The sequence below is a fragment of the Penicillium verhagenii genome (genome assembly GCF_028828195.1).
Source record: "Penicillium verhagenii strain IBT 33310 chromosome Unknown utg000007l_segment0_segment0, whole genome shotgun sequence".
Classification (NCBI taxonomy): Eukaryota; Fungi; Ascomycota; class Eurotiomycetes; order Eurotiales; family Aspergillaceae; genus Penicillium; species Penicillium verhagenii.
The window spans coordinates 73,063-98,677 of record NW_026643171.1 but is presented as its reverse complement, the minus strand read 5'-3'; the positions used below and the strand labels follow the sequence as shown (position 1 = coordinate 98,677).

Genomic DNA, 25,615 nt, shown 5'->3' with positions numbered 1-25,615 from the left:
GTTGCGGAAAGGAAACAAAAACTTGTCCCCGAGGGTTCTGTACTACACACAAGAGACCGGTTTGACGATAGAGACTTTCGCTTTCGACAGTGCGGATTCATCAATACCCGAGGCGCGGATGGCTTCATTACACAATTCGATCAGTTGCACTGCGCCCCCACCCAACCTTGAATCTATTTGCGATTGTGCCGGGATTAGGATTCGGTTGGTCGTGCTCATTCGGCCTCGTTTTGATACCAGTCGCCCTTCAGCTATTTCTACCAAGTCCACGAGTTCTTCGTCCAACAAATCACGGTTGTTCTGGCCAGATTTTGAAGTAAATTACCCTCTCTGTTTCTTCTTGTCGTTTAATCTTGATCATGTGGTCGTGGTTGGGACATCTCTCACTATCTAGTGGATGGTGTGGGACCTCTCTCGAGTGAGGATCAAAGCTTTGGCTTGTCCATGCCACCTTCTAGCGAGTTATGTTCTCCGCCCGGTCTCTTTGATTGGATTGAATGAAGCGACCGATGAAAATTATACCGAATTTCTGATACCAAGGAACGTCTGAAAGATTTTTTTGGAAGTCGGACTGGAGAAATTGGGTTGAAAGCGTTTCTGGGTCGGATGGGTGCTGGTGAGCCCTGCCGTTTCCCTTTGCTTATGGCTGAGGGGAACGGCCCTTTTTTCCCTCTCTCTTATAAGTTGCCCCTCAGTTCTTCATTCCATATTGGAAAGATCACTAACTATGCTTCTCAGGGACGGTGTGACAATGCCGTGCAGCCCGTGCTGGTTTAGCTCCGCACGGGTAGCCCCACCGGGGGGTGATTCGGCAAGACGCAGTTGTGATTGGTGGGCCCACCGGGGCACAGATGCCTGTATCGCTGAGAGCGGGATCCTTACGCGAGAGTCTCGCCTTTCTTTCTTGTTTCCCCCCAAAGTTTGAGGATTTATGCTTCATGGCCCCTGTTCCTATTAGCCAACCATCCCATGCTTTTCTATGTATCCTATGGCCTATGAACCGACTTCGCTTGACTAACCGCTTTTGAGGTTGTAATGGTGGATCCCTCGTTTGCTTCTAGAATTACCTCCACTATCCCGTATTTCGCGTAGCTTAACCTACTGGGGCCTACCGAAATGTCATGCTGGAGGAAGGGCCCGTCGCCACTTTCCCTGAAATCAAAGGGTTACGTCGCAGGCATGCCACGATGCCAGTCTAGTGGATCCACTCCCCCCTGCTTGCTCTTTGACTAGGTATTGTATTGTGGAGTTCTCTCGGGTTGATAAGCGATGCAACAAAATCTGAGGTACGTGGTTTGTGCCGAATATCTCCTCGGAAGGTGGGAGGCCTAGTTTCTTTTTTATAGGCTAAATGTCTGCTAGGGCCTACCTTTTTCTTGCCAACTACATATCAAAATGTATCTGTCGAATGTCGCAACACACCGTACAATTTTATCCTCGAGGGGACCCGGATCCAATATGGAGGTTCCGCATACTCACAAGGCTGTCGATGCGGATGAATACCATAAACTGAATAATGTCCTCTCCTTGCTGTTCCCCTCCACCGTCCACGTACAACAGTCGCAAAATATCAACGCTCAAGTTCATACTCTACGCCTTCTTACCCTGTCAAATGGAGGTAGACTGCTTCTCAAGGGCTCTCCATTACCGGGAACCCCCCTTCTACGACACGAGCGGTTGTTTCTTGAGACCGAAGCCCGTTTCCTGGTCCTCCTGGGCCAAAGCGCAAATCCCTGCATTCCACAACTTTATCATTATGACCCGCGAGGGGGCCTTCTTGGCTCTGCCTATCTAATTCGGCAGTATATCAAAGGCAACAGTCTGGCAGAGATGAAAATTCATATCACTACCCAGCAAAGAAACGATATCGACCGCCATCTTGGCTTCTTAGCTAGCACTGTCGGCCAAAATGTGGCCCCGGGCTTCGGCTCCTTGCAGCAAGTCGCCATGGGCGCGGGAAAGCGCTCCTGGCGAGAGGCGTTCTGTGGTCTTTTTGAAGGTGTCCTCCGTGACGCTGAGGACATTTTTATTCACCTTCCTTATGCCGAGATCCGGCATGAAGTGGGCCGTCTCTCGGGTGCATTGGGTGAGGTGACCTTACCCCGTCTTGTGGTGGTTGGTTTTGGCCGCCCATGCCACGTCTTGTTAGATGAGAAGTCTCATCAACTGTCTGGTGTGGTGGACTTTAGCACCGCTTTCTGGGGCGATATTTTGATGGCAGAGTTATTCGAATATCCCACCCCTGCTGTCCTAGAAGGGGCAGGTCTACCATTGTCCAGGACTAAAGGGGAGGAGATACGTCTGTTAATGTTAGTCAATCCCGGTTATAGGTTCCCTGCTTGGCTTTCCTTATGCTAACCATCTTTTTTTTTGAATAGGTATTCATGCTACCGACTTGTGTCGCAGATTACTTTGCAATATTATCGAAATCGTGATGAGACGACAGAATTTGATGCTCGTCGGAGACTCCTAGCCACCATCTCGGAGTTGGTTGGTCTGGCACCGATCTGAAAACGAGATCCAACACGATGGTGAATAGATCATGATGCAAATGTTTGAGGCACACATGATACCCTTGCTTTTCCAGTACATAACTACTATAGATATGCCTTCGATTTCTGTTGATCGGATCGTGAAAGTTGCAACTTTGGAAAAAAAATTTACGCCCGGCTGTATATATAGCTTGGTGATTTTAATTAGCGTTTCGTGCTCAAGTTACAGATACTAGTACCTTGGGAACATTTGAAGCGATGAACTTCGTTTTCGGGTTTTTAAAGGAAAGCTATTACTCCAAGGACTCAGTGGTGTGCTCTTGTAGAAGGGGGATCTTAAATGAGGAGGGTTATCAACTGTTGGTTAACTACTACTAAGTAGTACTTGGTAGTTACATACTACTAGTACATCATAGTAGTAATCAACTGGTGTCACATGCAGGAAAATATACTGTGGCCTGGTCCCCCAGGCGGTCAGGCCGAAATTCTCGGGCATTCAGGCATTTTCCAGTCCCGTGCCCCGGATTACTCATCCTATTCGTCCCATGACGTCGCGGTTCTTTTTCCTTTCCCTTCAATTTTGTAAAGAATTCAATCCATATTTGTTCTACAAGACGATATGCTACTTTACCTTCTACACTGCGAAATTCCTTTTTATCAGAGCTCCATTCCCATAGGATAATTTTTACTCCGTCTTTCTCCACCACGACAGCGCCCGAGATACTACTAGTACGGATTTTTCTTTCCTCTCTACGCCCTTCCTTCATCTCACCCCTTCCACCATGCCTGATCTTCGTCGCCAAATCTTTGAGAGCGGCAAGACCGTCTCTCGCAAAGCAGCTTCCCGTGAGGCCTCGAGAGCCACCTCGCGTGCTAGTTCGAAGCAGTCCTCCCGGGCTGCAAGCAGACAGCCATCCGACGAGGAGGATGCAGGATATCTCTCTGACGATACAGCCATGAGGTGAGCTTTTTCGGTCCTGATTTTCATTCGTCCCTTTTTCCTTGTTTCATCTTTTTTCTTCATCTGTGTGCATTTCAAGGCATCCCCACAGTTCCACTTCGTGGCGGGATGATGTCACCACCGCCGGGGACATGGTTTTCCCTATACAATTTTATTTTTTGGAATATCCCTTGGCACAGTAAACTGACATATTCACCCATGTAGTATCGGCTCGCTGGATGATGAGAACCCCGAGCAAGATAATGCCGACTGGCCCCAGGAACTGGCTGATCGGATCCAAGAAATTCTCGACCGCAAGCGCTCCAGTTCACAGGGTCGTGAGGAGGCCTTGGCTGCATTCTGTCGTCTTACTAAATACCATTATGCGGTCGAAGAAATATACGCATCTGTCACTGATTTACTTGTCGCATTCTCGAAAAGTGCCCGGTCGGATTCTAGTGCTCGAGAGATAACCCTGGCACTGCGAGCGATCGAGCTGCTTGCCATCACAGCTAGTGATAACAAGGTCTTTGAAAACACCGAGCCGCTTTTGACTCGCACCATTCGGGATTCGTCGTCCAATGCTGTCAAAGCCGCAGCAATTCAATGTCTTGCAGCTTGCACCATCTTCGGTGGTGCTGGTGAAGATGGCATCCTCGACCAGATGACTTTTCTTCTCGACATTGTTGCCTCCGATGGGCATTCCATCAACGCGCCCGATGACCCAATCAGCGTGACGGCAGCACTGCAGGCCTGGGGATTCCTAGCAACTGAGATTGAAGACTTCGAAAGCGAGAGCGAAGAAGCAGTGCAAATCCTCATGGACCAGTTAGATAGCGGCGATTCGGCTGTGCAGATCGCAGCGGGTGAAAACATCGCTTTACTTTATGAAAAGAGTTACACGCCCCAAGAAGATGATGACGACGACGACGGTGACGAGGAAGACTCTGAGGACAGCGACGAGCATGAAGCTGCTACCAACGGTCCAAAGCTTGTCAAGCGTTACAACGCCTACCACAACACCCCTGACCTAGAGCGTCAATTGCAATCCCTAGCGCACGTACACTCAAAGTCTATTAGCAAGCGTGATAAGAAATCCTTGCACAGCAATTTCGCATCGATTCTTACGACTGTTGAGAACCCTCGTCGTGGGCCTCGTTACAACATGGCTATCAATCAAGATACGAACCAACACTACGGCAGCACTTTGACAGTCAAAATCGGACGGCATGGAATCATGGGTATCGATCGCTGGTGGAAATGGACCCGCTTGACGGCACTGCGCCGAATCCTTCAAGGTGGATTCAGCGAGCACTATTTCCAGGGAAATCGTGCTGTTCTGAACAATTTGCCTGTGATGCTACGCAGCGTTGAGCCTAGCCAAGGTTCGGTCGATCGTCAAAGTGCCAAGAAAGCCGCAAAGATGCGAAACTCGAGACGATGGACAGCTGCCCAGGATTCCGATGATGAAGAATAAGCTTTATGTCTTCATCTCTCACTTTTAGTCTGCATCTCTTTCCTTACAAAAATATTTGCGTTCAGATTCACGATAGTTATGATCATGATATTCAATGTTACTTTCTATTGTTATTCTATACTAGTTAGATTCGCACTGTCAATGCCAGCGTTTCCACCTTCTCCATTCTGAAGATTTGAAGCAAAAGTGCAGTCAAATTTCAAAAATGTAGCAGGCAACCTTGGAACTTCGTTGGGCCCTGATTATGCTCTCAGCCCCTCCCCCCGGTGCATCTTTGTTGGAGACCTCGGTCTATATCCACGCACCAAATCCCGATGAATCTTAGATCAAGCTGTAGAGTCGGAGCAATGATCTGTATTCCTCTGGAGATAAGCCATAAGCACCAATGTTGGTTGGGCATAATAAGTCTGAATGCTACTAGTACTGAGTAGATGGGGAACACACATTGGTTCTATAATATGGCAGGTATCTTTCATCGAAATCTATAGCGATGCACATTTTATTTTGAAGAGACTGTGAAACGCTTTCTCTTTTGGTATTCTTAGATATGTACAGTACAAGTTGGCATTTAATCCCTGGCTCCAATGCATCAGATTCCTAAAAAACTCCACTCCCAAACCATTTGAACTTATGTCATGATGTATTTGGGGCCCTCTCCACCCTGAGGAGTTTGCCAGTTAATATCCTGAGTAGGAACTTTGATATCGCATGTCTTGCAGTGGATGCAACTAGATCCCTGTGTTAGTGAATAGATTCTGAACCAAAGCAAAAGGATCAAAAACTTACTTCTGAGCGTTGATCTGGAACCGGACTCCATGCTCTTTGCTTGGGTCCTCAACGTACTCGTATACTCCAGCCGGACAGAATCGATTCTCAATGCCCTTGTAAACGGGCCATGCCAGGTCCTTGTGTTTGTCCCAGTCCTCTACTTGGAGATGCACAGGCTGGTCCTCCTCGTGGTTGGTACCCGTGCGGCTCACGCTGGTTAAGATATCGAAGCTGATCTCGCCGTCAGGTTTGGGGTAGTCAATCTTGTTGTATTGCGAGGCAGGCTTGGTAGCCTCGGCGTCCGTGCCATGGTGACTGAGAGTCCATGGAACACGGCCCTTGAAGATTAAGGCCTCGAGTCCGGAGTAGAGCAGTCCACCGAAGAAACCGAGGGGGGTGTTGAAAGATGGTCGGATGTTGCGCACTTCATACAACTCCTTCCAGATGGATGAATCGCGGAGAGCTTGCTCGTAATCGAACAGGAAAACTGTGCCCTTATCTTCGCCCTTCAGGGCGGAGAATGCTGCCTCGGCGGCCAACATACCCGACTTCATCGCGGTGTGCGTGCCCTTGATCTTGGGAACGTTCAAGAATCCCGCGGTATCACCAATCAAGGCACCGCCGGGGAATGCGCACTTGGGGATGGACTGGAAGCCACCTTCGTTAAGCGCACGAGCACCGTACGAGATACACTTGCCGCCCTCGAGAACCTCCTTGAACATGGGGTGATGCTTCATCTTCTGGAATTCGCCGTACGGTGACAGCCACGGGTTGGGGTAATCCAATCCAACGACAAGACCAATGCTCACCATGTTGTCGCCAAAGTGGTACATCCAAGCGCCACCGTATGTGTCCTTGGGCAACGGGTACCCCATAGAGTGAATGATCTCTCCAGAGCGGAACTTCTCCGGCTGAATCTCCCAGATTTCCTTGATACCCAAGCCGTATGTCTGGGGTTGACTGTTCCGTCGCAGGTCGTATTTCTTAATAACTTGCTTTGTCAAGCTTCCGTGGCAGCCCTCAGCCAGCAGTGTGACCCGCGCGTGGAATTCCATTCCCCGTTCAAAGGTGTCCTTAGCCTGACCCTCACGGTTCAGACCCAGATCGTTGGTGGCCACACCCTTCACAGACCCATCAGGCTTATAGACCATTTCGCTGGCGCCGAAACCGGGATAAACCTCCACACCAACCTCCTCCGCTCGCTCGCCCAGCCACTGTGTCAACTCGCTCAGACTGAGAATATAATTGCCATCGTTGTGCATCTGCGGCGGGGTTGGAAGCGGGTACGATCCGGTCTTGGTGAGGAATCGCATCTTGTCGCCTTTGGCGGGGGTTGCACCGGTGAAGCGCGAAGGGTTGTCTTCGGACAACCAGTCCGGGAATAGCTCATTCATGGCGGTCGGCTGGAGGACATTGCCTGAGACGATATGCGAACCAATCTCACCAGCTTTCTCCAGCAGAATAACGCGGAATTCCTCGTTTCCGGCTTCATTGGCGAGTTGTTTCAACTTGATGGCAGCAGCGAGACCGGCGGGACCTATTGAAATCCAATGCGATTGGTTAGATTGTTTTGGGAACTTGACGGGGAAAGTTGGAGGATTGCCATGTGATCACAACCCATGTGAAGAGATCGGCCTGCACATACCACCACCCACGATGCACACATCCACCTCGTCATACTCTCGGTCCAACTTCCGAGGGTCAAAGTTGCCATTTTCGTCAGTAAAGCGGCGTGATACTGTCTGGGAAAAGGCACGGGTCTGGGGAGAGGCGAGGGCGACCCGGCGGGCTACTCGACGGTCGGAGGTCGAGAATGGACGAGCGGGACGAACTGAAGAGGCAATAGCGGTGGAGAAGGAATGGCTAGCTCGTGCGATTCGGATGGAGGATCGCATTTCTCGCCTCAGCAGAGGCAAGATGGCGCTCTTGGACGCCATCGCGGGGCTGTGAAGACGGAAAACGGCGGGAGGGTAAGTGTCGGTAAGCGGAGGATGGCAGGATCAAATTATAGGCATGTGGAATTAAAGCATGACCATTGAAGAAATAACGATTGAAAGCTTATGTCAAATCCCAACACCTTCAATAACCGAACAGCTTTTTGTTCTGGGTTTCTTCGCAAACGCCGAAAACCGCCTACCCGAGGCCCAGTGAGGTGCTTTGGGGCCAATCAGAGCGGAGGTGATTGGCAATTCCCCGCTCATCCGGTTCGCCGAGTGCGGCGGCTGTTATAGAATACAGTGATGATCGTCAAGCTCCAAGGCACTTCATCTTACCCTATTTTCCACTAAGAGATCTCAACGAAAGATCTCCTTTCAATGTTTCAACCTCCACTTACTCGGACAATTTAGTGAATTCAGGACCAATCCACCCAAAAGAGGCTCGAAGGTACATACTGACATCGGCTCCTTATCTTCACTTCTCCAAGGGTGGGAATAAACGCCGAAATTTGCCGCTTTCAGTCCAGAAGCCACCGTGACTAGTTCGTAAGTGTGCCATTTGTACATTCAAACGCCTAGCTGTATCAACTCTATTCTAATACGATGACTGTCAAAGACTGACTGTTTTCTTTGTAGAACTGTCCAATCAGTGACCTATGTCTATGATTTGATTCGTTTGGGGGTCCGGGGTTGAATCCCGACTTCGGCGATCGTGGTTATGTAATCGGGTTTCTGCCACCTCCAGCTCCACGTTGGACCCTGTTGGAGAAGGCGGTAAAAGCCAGCCTGGCTGAACATACTACATAGTACCGAAACTAGCCTCTGATATTATATTCTATCGTCCTAGTTTCATTATCGCAAGGTTCGAAATATAAGTCAATTTCTCAGTCGAGGTCTTCTGCATAGCAACTCTAGATGTGTTTTATAAATGATTAAAGTTCAGTAAAAAAAAGCTCAATGACGAAGGAGTTGATCAATACAATCCTCGAACACGTCTGGGCTGTGCCAGGTAGAATTCAAACTCGGTAGGCAGGATTGTCATTGAAATACCATACATAACCGTCCCCGTAAATCCTTTCTCTGATAATGCTCAAACATTTCATTGATCTGATCAACAGAATACGTCTTCTCAATATGTGTCTTGCATCCATTTTTCGCATGCAGATCAATCATATTCTGACTTTGCTCGGGTGTACAGATCAGCCGTCCCTTGATAGTCTGTTCCTTGAAGCTGAGCGCAAACGGATCAACCTCCAAAAGCTGGTCCGACGGCAAACCGACATCGACCAACGTTCCTCCCTTACGAAGGAACTGCTGAGAGAATTTGATCAGTCCCCGTGCTTCGGTGTTGATGACGACGCGATCAACTCCAGGGTTGGTATCGTAGAACGAGGACTGAAGCTCCTTGATCACGTTTTGCTCGGCGTCAGAGGAGTCGACAACAAACGTCTTATCTGGCTTGAGGTGCGATGGTACATTGAGAGCTGTCTCGATTCCCTCTTTACGGTTATCAATTGCGATGACCTTTGCACCCATCGTTTTGGCATATTGGACACCCAGGTGTCCCAGTCCACCAATACCAATCATCGCGAGCCAATCGTCTTTCTTAACGCCCGAAGCCAAAAGTGCTCCATAAACAGTGGCGCCCGCGCAGAAAAGAGGTGCAGCTTCGTCAAAGGAGATGGACTCAGGGATCTTGGAAACAACACGGGCGTCGGCTTTCATGTATTCTGAAAAGCCACCGTTGATCGTGAGGCCGAGCATGCCAACGAGCTTCTCGCAGAGCTGTTGACCTTGCTTCTTGCAGGCGTTGCAGGTGCCGCAGAACCCGTACGTGTTGATGGACCCAACTCGGTCGCCGACGTGGATGTTAAATTTGCCTGCATCTGATCCGACTTTTACCACTGCTCCAGCGGGTTCATGGGAGCCGATAAGTCCTGGCTTGGCACCGCTTGACTCGTAGACACCTTCCATGACTTGCAGATCGGTGTGGCAGTAGCCTGCGGCACCGATCTTCACGAGAATATCATTTGGTCCTAGGTCACTAGGGACTGCGACGTCACGGACTTCATAGCCTTTTTTGAAGTCCTTTACGACCGCGGCTTTCATCGTTTCGGGTATTTTGTCTGACATTTTGATGTAGTGGCTGCTGAGTAATAATTGATGGATTGGATAACTATTGACAAGGTGTATAAAGTCAGGTTGAACACAACAGCACATGGGCTCAAGTGCTTTTAAAGCATCTTTCCCCCTCCCAAAAGGCACTGAGACTGTGCATGATTAATTCTATAGCAAGTCCTTGGCCTGATTGACATACTTGTTACGTCAAGTATACAGGTCAGTGGTGATGTACGATAAAACTTGCTCTCGGCCTTACCAAATCCGGGATCCCGTGTCAACCAGTTCACCAGTTCACCAAGCTTTCCAAGATTCTTGTCGAATGGACCCACATCTATATCCCTCCCAAAGAGGTTAGCGTTGCGGTACCATCCGAGCTTTGGGAATTGGGGTAATTCAATTTGTCCAAATCCACTCGCAACGCTACTAAGAAACAATCCTATGGATGGTCCGAGTAGGTTATGTGTCATGACAAAATGTATTGAATTTCAAAAGTCCTAAAGTTGCGCTCGAACGCTTGATCTGAAGCGCAGATAAATCTGAAATCGCGATTGCAATGCAAAAAGATTCCCAGAGTCCAAAAAACAAACAAACCGAACGTTGGGCAGCGTGCAATCGTCGCCCCGGTTCTTTTAGTGGTTTCGCCAGGAGCTCACCGGAGACACCGTGTCTTCGTCTTCATGAAATCAAGATTTGGGTGCCTCGGGGTCACCTTCAGCAACCAGCTTACCAACAACCAGATACTTCTCCGTGAACCGTTCCTCCCACGACTGGAGGTTCTCCAGCTGATCCGCATCCAGGTCCTTGAGCTCATCCAATGGAGCCGAAAGGTCCTTGGTCAACATTTCTTCGTCAAAGCTCTGGTGAGCCAGGCCGCGGGATGCATCCCGACCTGCGAAGTTCTCGTAGGGACCACCCTAAATCCATCGCATGTCAGCCTAGGAATTTGAAGACCCTGATCCATCACACATCCACCTACCGGTCCGTAGAAGTTTCTGCCAGGAGTCACATCGAAGATACGACCGCGCACAGCCAGATACACAGGCCGATCGTTCTCGCCGTTGAACTCGATCAGTGTTTTGGGGGTGTAGACGCGGAAGACGGTTGGGGGCGGCCCGCGCGGGAGCTCGATCGTTTGCTTGGGGCGGAAGTGCCAGTAAACCAGCACGACGAATATCGAGACAAGAATAAGATTGATTGGAGAGCCGATCGACATGCTGTTCGCGATTGAATTAGCTGGGGTTGGTTTTGGGGAGTTAACGACTGAAAGATAACGAACACTTCGGCTTGGGGTGCGGAGTCTTCTAGAGATTTAACAAATACGTCAGCAAAGTTTACTAGTAGATGATGCAGATAGTATAACAGTACCTGCAGCGGTCATGGTGGATGGGGTAAAAAAGGTTGCGCGATTGTACTAGTCGTGGTGAAAGAGTGGATGTTAGTAAGAAGGGAAATGCCTCGGGTTCTGCGGAGATAAATGACATCGACTTCCCCCGCCCCCACGTGATGCTTATATAGCAAACTTACTAGTAGCTATGCAGATGGAAATTTTTCGTTGGCAAGACTCGTTGACTGGGGCTCATTTACAGAATAAAATATACAGTACTTTTCTACAACATCTCGAAAAGTAGGTGAAATGATACGTTCACAATCCATAAAGGCCATTGACTAATCAACATCGAAGCAATCGATTCCAATTTCCGCAGGCTGTATCTCACGTGCGATAAGCCGATAAGCCGATAAGCCGATAAGCCGATAAGCCCCTCGTCTACCGATTAAAATCCACTTGTACCTTCTACAGTTCAACTACTTTGCGACAATGACCAAATTCAGACCATGCATTGACCTGCACTCAGGACAGGTCAAGCAAATTGTGGGTGGTACCCTCAGCAATGTGGCGGAGGATCTAAAGACCAATTACGTCTCCAAGCTTCCAGCCAGCTACTATGCGGAATTATACCAGAAGCACAATTTGCGTGGAGGACATGTGGTGAAGCTTGGTCCGGGTAATGACGAAGCTGCGAAGGAGTCGCTGAGTACCTGGAAATCCGGATTGCAGGTTGCTGGTGGCATTACCGATCAAAACGCGCAGTACTGGATTGATCAAGGCGCAGAGAAGGTGAGCTCTCCCCGCACTATAATATTCTATAGCATTGGTGATTCGCGAAGCCTAACCGTATCCAATTACATATGGGTTATAGGTCATCATCACCTCATTTCTCTTTCCTTCGGGCAAATTTTCCCTAGAGCGGCTCCAATCCGTCCTTGCAGCACTGGGTGGTGACAAGTCGAAGCTGGTCTTGGATCTGAGTTGCCGCCGAAAGGATAACACTTGGTTTGTGGCGATGGATCGTTGGCAGACCATTACTGAGATGGAAATCACCGCTGGTATGAGGACTCAAATCTACAGTCCCGAAATCAGTAAACTAATGAACGGATAGAATCAATTGCCTTCCTGGAGCCCTACTGCTCCGAGTTTTTGATCCATGCTGCAGACGTCGAGGGATTGCAGCAGGGTGTGGACGAGGAATTGGTTTCTAAACTAGCTGATTGGTGTAAGATTCCCGTCACATATGCTGGTGGTGCTCGCAGCATTCAGGATCTGGAAAAGGTTCATGTTAGCAGCAAGGGCAAAGTGGATTTGACCATCGGAAGCGCCTTGGATATTTTTGGCGGCTCCGGAGTGACGTTTGATGAATGTATTCAGTGGAATGAGACCCACTGAAGAATGAATAAATAAAATAGAATATCAAGATTGAACCTCAGAACCCAATTTGTCCCAATATTATAACAAGCTCTCTCTTCAAAGATCTCGTTGCAATCAACGAAAAGCATAGTACATGTGTACTTCTATGTATTTCATTGTTGCTTATCGGGCATGGGGCGGTAATGTAGTGATGACTAAGCCGTAAATCTTTCCCCACGAAAAGACTCACATTTCTCAAAGGTCAACAGGTTAGCGTGCGACGCACTGGGAAGCGCCAAAATGGTTTACTACTTCACCTCGAATGTGGTCAGCCCGTCTGCTTTCATTTATGTTGGAAAGGACAAGTTCGAGAGTATGCAACCCACAACCATGCCCGAAGGAATGCGCCTGACAGTCTCGATAGATGAGGATTTGATTGAGTTTGGGTTGGACTCTGACGTTTGGTATGGACCTGCTGGCTGATATTCCATTTCCTTGCAAAGACTAACCACTTTATATGATAGGGTCGGTCTCGCGTCGCACCTGCGCAACCATTTTCTACCGCAATCAACCAATCTAACGGTATCTTCAATAGTTCCACGTCGATAATTTGTCCAGCGCCCACGTTTACGTGCGTCTACGGGAAGGAGAAACATGGGACAAGATTCCGGAAGAGCTTCTTGAGGACTGTGCGCAGTTGACAAAAGCCAACTCCATTGAGGGTAAGTCCCTCAAGTTCCTTGCGCGTCAAAGCCCCCCGCCTTTCCAGGCTAATTGTGGGGCATAGGAAACAAGAAGGACAATGTAACAATCATCTATACACCATGGTCCAACCTTCAAAAGGATGGCTCCATGGCTACGGGACAAGTCTCGTTCCATAACCCCAAGCTCGTCCGCAAGGTGCTTGTGCGCGCGCGCGAAAACCCGATCGTCAACCGGCTCAACAAGACCCGCGTCGAGAAGTCCCCCGATTTCCGCGCCGAGAAGGAGGAATACCTGAAGAAGAAGCGGCATGCAGAGCGAAAGACCCGAGACCAGCTGAAGGAGAAGGAGAAGCAGGAGAAGCGGGAGCGGGAGCAGCTCAAGTGGCAGAAAGATCATGCTTACGACGACATCTTCAGTGAAGAGGCCATGGAGGCTAGCAGCAACCAAGACCGAGACCCGGATTTCCTTGACGATTTTATGTGAGGAATTGTTTCCAAAAGATCGGATATGAAGTTATGAACTCATTGTGTCATTTTCTTGTTCTTATTGCGCAAAAGCTATATACACCAAAACAAGGAGAAGTCGCTCAAATCTTGTCCATGTTACTAACAAATGGAGGAGGGGGAAGTTTTAAATATAGAGTATAGGCCAAACCATCGCATTCAAATGTTCCAAGTGCAGTCTGCATCTAAAGTTTCGCTCGGAAATCTTGCCGTAAAGATTCAAGGCCCGAGGGCCCGTCGAAGATCTGTTGTTCAGCCATGCGAGTGTTGATCTGGAGAAAAGAGTACAAGTCAGAATTTGTCACAGCAACATCAAGAGACTTTCAGATCACATACGTATTGAGGTCCAAGAGCATCCACAGTTTCCACACCAAGTAGGCGCATGCAGGTCTGGCTTTCATCGGACAAGACTGTTCCAAGGTTCAGATGGTTAGTTCGAACATGATAACCGGGAGAAATAAGAAGAAAGCAAAGCATTCTGTCAAGCAAGAAAACATACTCTGCAATACGCGACGGACACCGTCCGTACCACCGGCTCCCAATCCCCAAAGAGCAGCACGTCCAATACCCACGGCTTTGGCACCCAGGCAAAGTGCCTTGATGATATCAGTGCCGCGACGGATCCCACCATCCACATAGACCTCGAGCTTATCAAAGACTTCAGGGCAGTATTTTCGAATCTCTAGCAGAGTGTGGACTGCTGGTGGTGCTGTGTCCAGTGCTCGCCCACCATGGTTGGAGAGGATAATGCCCTTGACTTGTGGAGTGTGCAGTGATGCGAGATAAGCATCTTCGTGTGTCTGTAGACCCTTGAGAACGATGGGCAGATCAGTGTGTTGGGCCAACCAAGGTAAAGTCTCGCGCCAGGTCAATGTCGGGTCTGTGCCGGCGAAAAGGGTTTTACCCACACCCCCGGATGCTTGAGAAACATCAGGAGTGTCTTTTGACCTGTCAGCCTCCTTCACGGCTCCCACCAGGCTGTTTCGTTCATCTTCCTCACGCTTGCCTGGGACGGGGGCATCCAAAGTCAGGACAATGAACTTGATCGCTTTGAGCTTGTTGATGCGCGCCAGCATGGCTGCGCTCTTCTTCCGGTCAATCTGAACATAGAGTTGCCACCCGAACACTTGATCCGGCGCCGCATCCTTCACAATCTGCTCTGGGGTCATGGAGGCATTGTTGGAAATAATTTGCATTGCGCCAAAGCTGCGACAAGCCTCTGCAATGCCTGCTTCACCATCCGGGTGGCCGAGACGAGCCATGGCAGCGGGTGACACATAGATCGGCAGACTCAGTTTATGACCTAGCACAGTGCTCGACAAATCACAGCGCTCGCAGTCTCTGAAAACCCTTGGTCGGAGGAGAATGGATCGATAGACTTGGTTGTTGAAGTTCTTGGAGAATTTGTCGTCGGAGGCTGACCAGTAGTATGCCCATGCCTTCTTGTTCACCTGTTTGGTTGCAACTTCCTCGATCTCATCGAGATTGAGCAAGGATTCCACGGGGGGCGGCCCTTGCACGGGCTCCTGTGTCTCTACCGGGACCTCTTCTTTGGGCAATGTACTGGCATCCACCGTCCCGATACACTGCTCTGACTTGAGCTCTTCGTCAAGAATACCCGGGGGGTGGATTGGATCATATTCCTCCGTGGCATCCTTGCCCGCCAGCTTCAAGATGATCTTGGCTCCGCCCGGGTGACTTGATAGGAAATCGGTCACCTGCAAGTCTCAACGAGTCAATGTCGGTCGCTTTTTTGCCCAAGCTTGAGTGGAATGAAGAACTCACATCGTAGACCTTGCCATATAGAATTACCCAACAGCTCTCCCGAGTATTATGTTTCGCGACTGTGACAAAAGAAACAAAGCCGGTCAGCGACAGGAACGCAAGGGGAAACAGCGTGCGGGGAATCCAACATACCTTCTGCCGCATCGAATACTTTTGCCATTGTGTTTAGGATTCAGATAATCCAGAATAGACAAGTGGAAAGCTGTTACAAGGGAAGAAAAAAAGCAAAAAGGAAAAGACCCTAGAATGAGAAGAGAAATGCATGCGATATGCATCAAAGTGTGGGGAAGTGGCGGCGATTGGAAGTTCCACGTCGGGTAAATTCGATACCCGACTCGCGGCATTAGAAACTCTTCCCCTTGATTGGTGGAGAAACTCATCAAGGGAAAATCCCCGGATTGTGTCCTCCGAAACGGAAGTCATTCTCCACAACAGTCAATTGAAATGGATCTTGCAAGTTCCGTCTGGAGCTACAGTATGTTGACTTCAATCTTGACCTTTCTCCAGGATATTCAAATGGTCCAAAATCCATTTCCAGATTGGGCCTCGTAGCCATGTCAACTGGGGTGGTCAAGATGGGACAAGTCCTTCCAAGGTCACTTTGGCAATTCAAATTGTTGCAATTTTGCTCAGGTGACAGTCACGACTATCAGACTCAGAAGAGCGAAGAGTCTAACAGAGGGAAGTTATTGAGTATTAGTAACTTCAAGTTACTGTATATGAATGAGTACTATATGCATGTTTCTACATGAGTTGTCCGGGTAAAGGGCTTTTCCGCCCAGTGCGGGACACAACTCGGTAATGACGGAGAGGAAGATTGGAACCCCGCGATTCGGTACAAAGAAATTATCTACACTTCAACAAGAGCCAAAGCTTGACAATCTTCTCCAAATCCTTACCAAGACTACCCAAACCCTCTCTCTCTCTCTTCAATACCCTCACAAAATGCGTCTTCCCTACGCCCCCAGCAACCCACCGGCCGATGCCCCCGCCGACACAGCCGATATCTACGCCCGCATCGCCGCACGCCGCAACCCGCGTCCATTGATCCCTCTCGATTTGTCTCTCCTTCACAGCCCACCCGTCGCAGATGGCTGGAACAGCTTCCTCGGTGCCATCCGCACCCGCACCATTGTCGATCTTGGAATCTTGGAATTGGCAGTGTGCCGTGTTGCGGTCCTGAACGATGCCGTTTACGAATGGAACGCCCATGCGCCATTGGCCCTGAAGGGTGGCATTAAGCCCGAGGAGCTCCATGCTTGCCGAACCCTGCCATCCACTACACAAGGCGACCTCTCTCAATTGGAGAGCAGCCCATTGACCCCGCAGCAACGAGCTGTCTTGCGCTACACCGACCAGATGACGTTGACCGTCAAGGTGGACCAGGAGGTTTTCACCCAGCTGCAGACCGTGGGATTCAATGACCGTGAGATCGTGGAGCTGACCACTGGTATTGCCGGATATAACTGTGTGAGTCGCTTTTTGGTTGCGCTCGATGTTGGCGAAAACAACGATCGGGAGATGAAGAGCGTCGATGAGTTGGTCGAGGCGCTCAAATAAAGACTTCCAGGGTTCAGGAAGTTGGAGAACGTAAAATATTGGTGTCCAAGCAAAAAAAAAAAAAGACACCCCAATGATCTGTTCATGAACAATAGGCAATGATGATGCCTTGTACATATTACCAGATCTCCACTTCCAATTTGACTCTCTCCCACTCTAGTGGGTACATCGTCAACGTTATGGATTTTGGGGGGAAAGAACCTTTGACAATACATAATGAAAACGGGTTGATTGATGTATGAAGAAAAAAATGTCTATATTATATTTGAAGCGCATGAATCGATAATATCAGAATTGATCCCTGAGACCATTCTTCTCTTCCTCTTCAAGTCTCTCCCCATTCAGCTTGAACCACCAAGCATGCGAGGCATCCTTACTTTGCGCACCCGTCTCTCCAGCTGCCCATTCATCCCATGGCTTCGGACTCAGGATATAGTGCACGTTTTTTACACTTTCATCCCGCCAGATGGTATCATGCACACCTTCCCACCGAAGGGTCTTGAGCGCGTTGTAAATATATGGAAGTGCAACCCAACGCCCGTGGAAGAGATCTCCCAGAAGCGATTGGTCCGCAAAGTCGTAATCGAGTGTTGCCGAGGTGTCGAGCTGATCCACAATCTTGTCGTAGATTTCTTTGGATGGATTTACGACTTGGAGGCCTCCGTTGGGGATACCTAAAGCCGCATCCGCTGCTGGGCCGGTTGTTTGCGCAATGTCTGGGGTAGAGTGTTGTACCGTGTAAGCACAGTTGGCCGGGATCCTGTGCGAGGGTCAGTGTCGGTTATTAGTGAAATATGAAGCTCTCACCCATAGCAAGATTCGATTCTTCATCATACCAGTCCGAGGGGTAATGGGGCTTCTTGAGCGGATTGCAAGCACAGGCGTGACTGGCCGCAAACACTCGATTGCCATTGCCGGCTGCAGAAGGCGGGTCGAGTTCAAGTTCCATAAGTTCATCCATGTTCTTGAGGACGAGCATATCGCTGTCGAGCTGGACGACGCGGTCATATTCCACGAGTGAGAAGGGAGTGAGCTTGGACCAGCAGTCGTAGAAGCGCGGGTCGTTTGTGTATTCCCTTGGGGTCGAGGGTAGCAGATATGCGACATGCTGCTTGAGGATCCCACGGGCATCCAGGGCCTTGTGACCCTCAACCGGAAATGAATCGGTATACAGGGCCACCAGTGGGTACTTGGAACCGACCTTCTTCAGCGAGTAGTCCAGAGTGAGGAGACCTGAGAGGTAGGCGGTGTTGGTGATGAGAGTTGTCCATACTGCGATTGTTACTTGGGATTTCTCTCAATTGGGACGAAATGAGTCGCGTATGTACCTTTGGACGGACGCGCCAACTTCCCGTCAAGCATAATGAAGAATGTAGCTTTCAGACTGGGCAAGGGATGTTAGCAAGTTGGATTGAGGAACTGAGGAACTGAGGAATCGCAATTGAACGTATTACCTTGGTCAACTAATGAAGACAGGGGGATGTGGAGGGTGAGGTATATGATTGAGAAAGTGGAGGGGGTTGACTCCGAACGTTCCTGAATCCTGGTTATCGATCATGCGGGGGAAGCGATAAGGAGGAGTTTCTACTACACATATGTAGATGACGTGCTTCATCCCATTTCACTTGGAAGAAGCAAAAGTTTCCAGATGCCCCAGGGTATTTACATTAGTATATTTGCTTGCTTTTATTATGGTCTCAGCCGGTAATAGTCATTCAATCTCATATATATGCGCAGGGCTCCTTATCCCTAGTAACTGGTAGAACCAAGATCAGTATACACACTTCAACCACGGGAATTCCTCCTGGGTTTCCCTCAAGTTCCCCAAGTTCCCCAAGATCATAGATTCTAATTATGAGTCTTTCCAATATGTAAGTCGCGTGGTCTAATGGTCATGATTTCTGATTCACATCATCTTCTTGATTGAATCGCTCAGAAGGTTCCCGGTTCGATCCCGGGCGCGACTATCTTTTTGCCTTTTTTCAACTTTTTAAGTTGACATCTACCTAGGCATTACAAGGCACTCGGGTGAAGCACTCGGACTCATTGTGAGCAAAGATAGTAGATTCAATCATTTGAAGAAGGCATCATGCATGTGGATGCAATGGAAATCTATTAACAAGAAATAAATATGACTAGACTGAAGGGAAAAAAATGAATATGCATAGAACAAGGTAGAAATAGGATGCAGCGATGACCACCTGCAACCCCATGGAAAGCAGGCTAGATCTTTGAGAGTGGGGGTTTGTCCTGTTTTAATCGTACAACACCCTGGATGATTTGGTCAGTGTAAGTCAATGCAGGAAGACGGGAAAGACCGTATACACACCTCTTGAGTACATGTCGCAATCAACGTTCCGTTTTGCGACCAAAACTTCTGAATCGCTAATCCGCGTCCCTCTCCGGCCCATGGGCTCTCCGTTTCATGGAACATCCACTCATCGACACGGAAGGCCCGGGGATTGTGGAAGTAGATTGAATGGTCAAGACTGACCATCATGCCTACTTCTTTATGGTCCTCTTTATTGGCGTCACTCAGGGCCCCTTCGAGTTGACGTCGTAGATCGGCCGCTTCTTCCTCTTTCAACTCCTTAAAGGCCTTGGTGATATCTTCGTCGTCCAAGTCGGATGGGTTCTTCAACGCCTTGAGAAGTTTCTCAAGCTCGGCTGGGGACGAGAAACGGGGAATATCATGGACACGAGAGACCGTTCCAATGAAAAGACTGTCGGTGATATAAGCCAAAGCGGACAAGTGTGCCTGGAAGCCTCCTTCGTCGGAGATACGGCTACGCGCCCGAACGAATCGTCGAACTCGCTTATCTTCGGGGTTCTGATCGCCTGTGATTTTGTGAGCTCATGAACGATCGTGTTCCCGGTGAACGGGGGATATAACAGAACGTACGGTTGATTATGCCCGCTTTCTTCGATTCGAATGGGCCACCCCCGGCATCGCTCAACGCCTTCAGTGTCCCCGGCAGTGCATCTGCGGGGAGCGAGACATCTGGCATGGGAGTTGAATGGTTCAGTGTCTTCTCGCCTCCGCTGCCCACTCGGCTGAAACTCAGCGTGGTCGTGAAGATCGGACGGCCCCGTTGGCGGGCTTGTACGGTTCGGGTGATAAAGCTGCGCCCGTCGCGCACACGTTCAACGTGGTATAGGATAGGTAATTCGGAGTCGCCCGCGAGGACAAAGTAACAGTGCATGCTGTGGACGGCAAAGTCGGCGGGCACGGTACGCATCGCAGCGGATAAGGACTGGGCGATAGCGGCGCCACCGTAGATTCCTCGGGCACCGGGAGGATGCCATAGAGGCCTGGTGTTTGTGAAAACATCCTAAGAGTGGACCATGAATCAGTCTCTGGGTCTGTAATTCTGCGCGCAAGGGGGAGGGGGTGTTACAGGGCCGAGGTCCACCACTGGAGTCAAGTCGAGCACATTCTCGATGAGTGCCCTCGATTTATCCTGGGGCGGTGGATCGAAGAGAGTGCTGTGTTTCGCCATCGCTTGTAATAACTATCGACTGTAATGAAGAGAAAAAAAAGGAGTGGTGTAGAGTCGGAGTTCAGCGGAAATGAGAACGGATGGCGATCAACAACTTTCGAGGGCGGTACAACCTACGGTACAGCTTCCAGAAGCCGAGGTTCAATATGCTTGGCAACATGACAACCTACACAAGTCGTAGACTCGTAGCTCCACTATGATCGATGTAACTCCACTCTGAACTCTGATCTATCCACAGATTTCCGTACACCTGTGGATTTCCCCAATTAATCTTGTTGTGATCATATTCAGCGTCTATGATGTCTCATACAGTGAAAGCCAAAGGCTCAAGTGTGTAAATATGATGTGCTTGGAACGAACCACGAAAACCACGAAAACAATGCAAATAATTCGTTAATTCGTCACAAGATAGAAAAATGCATCGGTTCTTAAAGAGCCGGCGCTTCCCATGCGTCACGCTTGATCCTCATCACAGCGGATTGTTTATGTGGGAAGCTGACCTCCCCTTCCTTATAGAAGCCAACTTGCTGGAGATATCCGATAAGTCTAAACAAAAGAACAATCCAAGTTAGAACGCGTGATACCGGATGGAAGAGAGAGAGGTAGGTTCATAGCTTACTTTGTGTTATCAACTCGGGGCTCCAAAACCACCGATTCAGTCCTCATGTCACTCAAGAAGCAATAATGCACTAGAGCAGTCAACCAGATCACCACTCGGTGCGGTCCTCGGAATTCCTGCTCGCCGACAAGGAGGTGAATACCCCGATCGTAATTCTCCACTCGGTCCAGCAAACGGCCCAATGGATCCTCTTTTACCCAGTAGATCTCAAAGTAGCCAAATGGTTTTCCATCCCAGCACCCAATCACAGGGAAACTGTGTCGACTCGTCAGGTTGTCCAAGAGAAACTTCTCCTGCACTTCTTTGGGGCCTCCAACTCCCCACATGGCCTTGACGCGGGGATCATTCATCCATTTATGCAGGGTGTCCAGGTCAGATGGAATATCCTGGCAAAGATGTTGTTCGACGCCCGTCACAGATGTGCTGACTGGTTTGACTGGCGTGGAGGGCCGACTTCCACTGTCCGTACCCGGTGCCATTTTGGGTTTCGTCATCGGCAGGAATGGAATACGAAAGGAAAGATACTGTGTCACACTGGGAATATACCGGGAATAAAAGATCTCCCCTTGATGCGGGGGTTTGGAGCGGACCGGGTGGCGGACCCCGTTGGTGAACTTATACTGTGTCGGTGCTGGAGGGAAATATGTTGGCAAATGGCTGCTAGACGTAAATGGCCCAGCCGAAGTAAAGGGGCCCACGGTAGCGGTATGAAAGGTTGCCTCGGTCGGCGACAGTATCGTCGAGGCGGAGAGGCCATCCCGTGCCGGTGAGGCATGTCGGGATTGGAAGGGAGTGAGAGATGGAGATGGCGGTGCCCCTCGCGGGGTCAAGGTGAAAAGGAAGAGACGCGGATCTAGTTGCCAGAAGCTGCGTCGGCTCACGAACATGTTTGACCAGGGGCTCGAGTCCCGCGTTTCCACGGGCTGCAGGCCGACCGAGGAGTCTTCACTCGCAATGAGGCCCATGCGCTCCAGCTTCTGAAGGAGATTCCGGCCCTTGAAGATCCCCTCACGTTTGATGTTCACCCGCCATTCCCCCTTCGGCCGTCCATCGTGAGGTGTTGCGCTGTCCGCCGCGGTATCCAGGTGAAGATCCGGTTCAGGTTCGTGAAAGTACCACCACAAGGTCGCCCAGAGCATCATGGCGATCTGACGGGTTGGTGAAGAAGCCGGCTTGAACTCGCTGGAGGGGGGATTCACGATGTAGGAGATGTACAGGCAGTCCCGACGGGAGGTCGGGGTGGTAAATCTGGTGATATTTTGATCGGCATTGCTAGAAGACGGACGCTCATTGCCCTCCGTGTCCGTTCGACCTCGTTCGTCCTCTGGCAGCTTGGCAGCCTTTTCGCTGTGGATGATGATCGTCCATCCCGGCGGGAAGGTGGAGTTGTTCACATTCAAATCGTTGGATTTGAAGGTGACCCCACCAAAGACCGGCGATACGCTAAATGTCAAACCATTTGGGAGATGGCAGGTGTTGTGCAGCATGATGGTTTTGTGACCTTGAAGATTTTTCCTCCACTGAAAGAATGATCAATTGTTCAAAGGCTCGACAAGGGCACGAGACTCTTTATCTTTTTTTTTTTTTGCCCCTCACTTTTTGCGCGGGGAAACTGATTCCAGCCCCTCACGACACACGAGTGATGGGTAATAATGTACTTATGTCGGGAAGAAATCAAGACAATCAGAAGAATCAGGGAAATCAAGGAAACGAAGCTTCAGTCGAGTCAAAGGGACCATATTTTGGTCACGGAAGAAATCAGGAGAGGGAGAGCAATTGATTGTGAAGGATGATGACGCATTCTCTCTCCCGTCAGGCCACAAACCATTCAACGGCATTTGGTCATCCTACTAGTAACTACTAGTAAGTACTATCTTACTATGAGCATGACTGTGAAAATGAGTAGTAACGCCTTGGATTTGATTGGATCCTGGATCCTCTTTTTTACTCCTAGTTTTCTCTTTTGTTCTTTTATTTTATTTTTTATTTTTTATTTTTATTTTTATTTCTTCTTTCTCATTATGGAGTCAAATAGCAATAAATGTCCGTGCGAGCGCTAACGGCGTCTCTATTAGATAAAAGAAATTGATGGCCAGAAATTAGAATCCACACCTCTACTGACTAGTCTGTGACCTTGGAATCAGGCAATGGCGCATGGACTAAACATAAGATTATGTCGATCATAGTAGTGACTGGATCTAATGTTTCAACCTTGGAAGGCTACTCAAGTACACAAGAAAAAAAAAATATCAATTTTGAACATTTAAATGTCCATTCCAACGAATACACTTCCAAGGTTGAACCCAATCAATCTGCATCTGCTAGGAACCACCCCTTTTCAATTTCATACGAGTTAGAACTGCCAAGCTCGCATCCATGCTCCGTGAAATGTCATAATTTGATCATGATGGCGTGAACGCGGCAAAATGAATAGAGGCCAAAATATCAAAAAATCCCCATGGCAAGAGCATTCACATAAACCAATTTCCTCAGGGTTTGAACATTCGTTCAGAAGGTCAAAATATGTCGGGATTTCGCTATCGCCCAGAGATCTTGGCTGGGATGCCAAAGGAGGAGACCGAGTATCTCAAGCAGTATGAGGATTGGTTCATCCTCGAGGCAAAAGACCTGAAGCGGATTTCAGATCATTTCGTGACGGAATTGGAGCAAGGTCTCACCAAGGAGGGAGGGAATGTTGTCAGTTATCTCCAGCGCAGACCTTTCAAGGGTGTCCCTTCGGATAACATGCTAACTCCAGACTCTGGGAATGGCATAGCCCATGAATATCACCTGGGTGATGGGATTTCCATCCGGCCATGAGAAAGGTCGAATATTGACACTCGATCTGGGTGGAACAAACCTGCGTGTGTGCAGAGTCTGCCTGTGTAACCGCAAGAGAGACTTTGAACAGATCCAGCGAAAATTCAAACTCCCAGACGGAATCAAGTCGGGTACGGGGGAACAACTGTGGGATTTTATAGCTGGACGGCTGGAGTTATTCCTGCAGGAATATCCGGCTGACACAGAGGGCATCATGCCATTATCCTTCGCCTTTTCCTTTCCGGTGGAGCAAAGGTCCATCCGAAGTGGGATTCTGCAACGTTGGACGAAGAACTTCAATGTGTCCGGAGTGGAAGGACAAGATGTGGTTCCACAACTCGAAGCCGCTTTTCAGCGAAAGGTAAGAAGTTAGAGGAGAAAATACCCAGGATATATGTTGCTGAAAGTCAACTCTAGAATCTCCCGGTGAGAATAGTAGCGATTCTCAATGATACGACCGGAACCCTGATTGCATCACACTACCAGGATCCCCAAGTTAAGATTGGGAGTGTCTTCAGTACAGGGTGCAATGCCGCTTATATGGAGGAATGCAAGTTGATCCCAAAGATTGCGGAGGCTGGTCTGCCCAATACGGCCAAGGTCATCATCAACACCGAATACGGTTCATTCGACAATGACCGGAAGGTCCTGCCCTTGACCCCATTTGACCGGCAAATCGACCAAGAATCAGTACACCCGGGGGCTCAGATCTACGAGAAGATGGTCTCGGGGCTGTATATTGGAGAGATGCTGCGGCTGATCCTTGTCACACTGCACGAGGAAGGCAGACTTTTCAAGGGCCAGGACATCACACGACTTCGAACTGAGAATTCGCTCGAGGCGTCATTTCTGTCTGTCGGGGAGCTGGATTTGTCAGAGGATCTTGATGCCATGCGCGAAGAGTTTGAAAACACCCTGAGTCTGACACCCGCACTCAACGAATTGAAGATTTGTCGATATCTAATCGGCCTCGTCGCGACACGGGCTGCGCGTCTCTATGCCTGCGGAATCGCGGCCATTTGCAAGAAAAAGAACATGCGAAGATGTCATGTCGGTGTGGATGGCTCGGTGTTCAACAAATATAGTGGGTTCAAGGGAAGAGCCGCACAGGGACTTCGAGATATCTTTGACTGGCCACCCGATGAGCTAGAATTGATTGCACTTAATTCGTCCGAAGATGGCTCTGTTGTTGGAGCAGCGTTGGCTGTGGCATTGGTTTTGGAAGGAGAGGAAAAGGCCAAGCCATTGTTTTAGATGGACACTTAGAAAACATGGCTAAATCACTTTCAAATGTTGATGTACTCACATGCATGTATCCTACCCAACGACAAGGTCAGCGTCTTGAAAGAGAAAAGCCCAATGTCCAAAGAGAGAGAAAAAAAAGAGTCCCTGCACATGTGCTTTTGCGGAAGTTTTCTTCAATGTATCAATTTCTCTCCAGATTTTATTGTTGTTTCAAATTCTTCAAATGTTGTGGATTGTCTCCTGATACATCCACGGTGATCCACCTGTAAAACGAAAATTCAATGTTACTGGTAGTTTGACAAGACAAACATTGAACTTGTCTACTACCTAACCTTTGAGGCAAGAGCCCCGTTATGTAGACATCAAGTTTAAACATTGAATGCTTGATCAAGGGGGGATAATTGAGGGAGAGAGCACGCGATGGTACCGGAGAAAGCAAAGACAAGCTCACCGAGTCTTG

At 49.2% G+C, this 25,615-nt stretch overlaps 13 protein-coding genes across 13 annotated transcripts; 6 read left to right on the top strand and 7 right to left on the bottom strand.

Moving 5' to 3' along the window:
* Nucleotides 1–1,395: 1,395 nt before the first annotated feature.
* Nucleotides 1,396–2,511, top strand: N7466_006711 (Aminoglycoside phosphotransferase; the record flags this gene model as incomplete). Its single annotated transcript, XM_057166100.1, has 2 exons — nucleotides 1,396–2,309; nucleotides 2,379–2,511. The coding sequence occupies 2 exons, from the start codon at nucleotides 1,396–1,398 to the stop codon at nucleotides 2,509–2,511; spliced, it is 1,047 nt and encodes a 348-aa protein (XP_057019141.1).
* A 763-nt stretch (nucleotides 2,512–3,274) lies between these two features.
* Nucleotides 3,275–4,909, top strand: N7466_006710 (IFRD domain-containing protein; the record flags this gene model as incomplete). Its single annotated transcript, XM_057166099.1, has 2 exons — nucleotides 3,275–3,453; nucleotides 3,658–4,909. 2 exons carry the CDS (start codon nucleotides 3,275–3,277, stop codon nucleotides 4,907–4,909), a joined length of 1,431 nt encoding a protein of 476 aa, XP_057019140.1.
* A 628-nt stretch (nucleotides 4,910–5,537) lies between these two features.
* N7466_006709 (electron-transferring-flavoprotein dehydrogenase) lies at nucleotides 5,538–7,614 on the bottom strand (the record flags this gene model as incomplete). Its single annotated transcript, XM_057166098.1, has 3 exons — nucleotides 5,538–5,637; nucleotides 5,696–7,214; nucleotides 7,323–7,614. The coding sequence occupies 3 exons, from the start codon at nucleotides 7,612–7,614 to the stop codon at nucleotides 5,538–5,540; spliced, it is 1,911 nt and encodes a 636-aa protein (XP_057019139.1).
* A 1,038-nt stretch (nucleotides 7,615–8,652) lies between these two features.
* N7466_006708 (zinc-dependent alcohol dehydrogenase) lies at nucleotides 8,653–9,747 on the bottom strand (the record flags this gene model as incomplete). The annotated part of the gene is made up of 1 exon (XM_057166097.1): nucleotides 8,653–9,747. One exon carries the CDS (start codon nucleotides 9,745–9,747, stop codon nucleotides 8,653–8,655), a length of 1,095 nt encoding a protein of 364 aa, XP_057019138.1.
* A 671-nt stretch (nucleotides 9,748–10,418) lies between these two features.
* Nucleotides 10,419–11,034, bottom strand: N7466_006707 (cytochrome b5-like heme/steroid binding domain-containing protein; the record flags this gene model as incomplete). The annotated part of the gene is made up of 3 exons (XM_057166096.1): nucleotides 10,419–10,649; nucleotides 10,712–10,949; nucleotides 11,012–11,034. Coding segments are annotated over 3 exons (492 nt in total), but the record flags the coding sequence as incomplete, so codon positions are not given.
* Nucleotides 11,035–11,551: 517 nt separating this feature from the next.
* N7466_006706 (1-(5-phosphoribosyl)-5- ((5-phosphoribosylamino)methylideneamino)imidazole-4-carboxamide isomerase HIS6) lies at nucleotides 11,552–12,457 on the top strand (the record flags this gene model as incomplete). The annotated part of the gene is made up of 3 exons (XM_057166095.1): nucleotides 11,552–11,851; nucleotides 11,934–12,120; nucleotides 12,174–12,457. The coding sequence occupies 3 exons, from the start codon at nucleotides 11,552–11,554 to the stop codon at nucleotides 12,455–12,457; spliced, it is 771 nt and encodes a 256-aa protein (XP_057019136.1).
* A 261-nt stretch (nucleotides 12,458–12,718) lies between these two features.
* On the top strand, nucleotides 12,719–13,606 carry N7466_006705 (uncharacterized protein; the record flags this gene model as incomplete). The annotated part of the gene is made up of 3 exons (XM_057166094.1): nucleotides 12,719–12,877; nucleotides 13,014–13,140; nucleotides 13,206–13,606. The coding sequence occupies 3 exons, from the start codon at nucleotides 12,719–12,721 to the stop codon at nucleotides 13,604–13,606; spliced, it is 687 nt and encodes a 228-aa protein (XP_057019135.1).
* A 205-nt stretch (nucleotides 13,607–13,811) lies between these two features.
* On the bottom strand, nucleotides 13,812–15,571 carry N7466_006704 (FMN-dependent alpha-hydroxy acid dehydrogenase; the record flags this gene model as incomplete). Its single annotated transcript, XM_057166093.1, has 5 exons — nucleotides 13,812–13,898; nucleotides 13,963–14,036; nucleotides 14,126–15,344; nucleotides 15,412–15,470; nucleotides 15,544–15,571. The coding sequence occupies 5 exons, from the start codon at nucleotides 15,569–15,571 to the stop codon at nucleotides 13,812–13,814; spliced, it is 1,467 nt and encodes a 488-aa protein (XP_057019134.1).
* A 785-nt stretch (nucleotides 15,572–16,356) lies between these two features.
* N7466_006703 (carboxymuconolactone decarboxylase family protein) lies at nucleotides 16,357–16,971 on the top strand (the record flags this gene model as incomplete). Its single annotated transcript, XM_057166092.1, has 1 exon — nucleotides 16,357–16,971. One exon carries the CDS (start codon nucleotides 16,357–16,359, stop codon nucleotides 16,969–16,971), a length of 615 nt encoding a protein of 204 aa, XP_057019133.1.
* Nucleotides 16,972–17,259: 288 nt separating this feature from the next.
* On the bottom strand, nucleotides 17,260–18,333 carry N7466_006702 (glycosyltransferase family 8 protein; the record flags this gene model as incomplete). The annotated part of the gene is made up of 3 exons (XM_057166091.1): nucleotides 17,260–17,731; nucleotides 17,808–18,243; nucleotides 18,300–18,333. The coding sequence occupies 3 exons, from the start codon at nucleotides 18,331–18,333 to the stop codon at nucleotides 17,260–17,262; spliced, it is 942 nt and encodes a 313-aa protein (XP_057019132.1).
* An 861-nt stretch (nucleotides 18,334–19,194) lies between these two features.
* On the bottom strand, nucleotides 19,195–20,471 carry N7466_006701 (uncharacterized protein; the record flags this gene model as incomplete). Its single annotated transcript, XM_057166090.1, has 4 exons — nucleotides 19,195–19,242; nucleotides 19,301–19,809; nucleotides 19,874–20,303; nucleotides 20,370–20,471. 4 exons carry the CDS (start codon nucleotides 20,469–20,471, stop codon nucleotides 19,195–19,197), a joined length of 1,089 nt encoding a protein of 362 aa, XP_057019131.1.
* Nucleotides 20,472–20,899: 428 nt separating this feature from the next.
* N7466_006700 (GNAT family N-acetyltransferase) lies at nucleotides 20,900–22,577 on the bottom strand (the record flags this gene model as incomplete). The annotated part of the gene is made up of 2 exons (XM_057166089.1): nucleotides 20,900–21,017; nucleotides 21,091–22,577. 2 exons carry the CDS (start codon nucleotides 22,575–22,577, stop codon nucleotides 20,900–20,902), a joined length of 1,605 nt encoding a protein of 534 aa, XP_057019130.1.
* Nucleotides 22,578–23,613: 1,036 nt separating this feature from the next.
* Nucleotides 23,614–25,164, top strand: hxkB (putative hexokinase; the record flags this gene model as incomplete). Its single annotated transcript, XM_057166088.1, has 3 exons — nucleotides 23,614–23,787; nucleotides 23,867–24,271; nucleotides 24,328–25,164. 3 exons carry the CDS (start codon nucleotides 23,614–23,616, stop codon nucleotides 25,162–25,164), a joined length of 1,416 nt encoding a protein of 471 aa, XP_057019129.1.
* Between the last annotated feature and the right edge of the window lie 451 nt (nucleotides 25,165–25,615).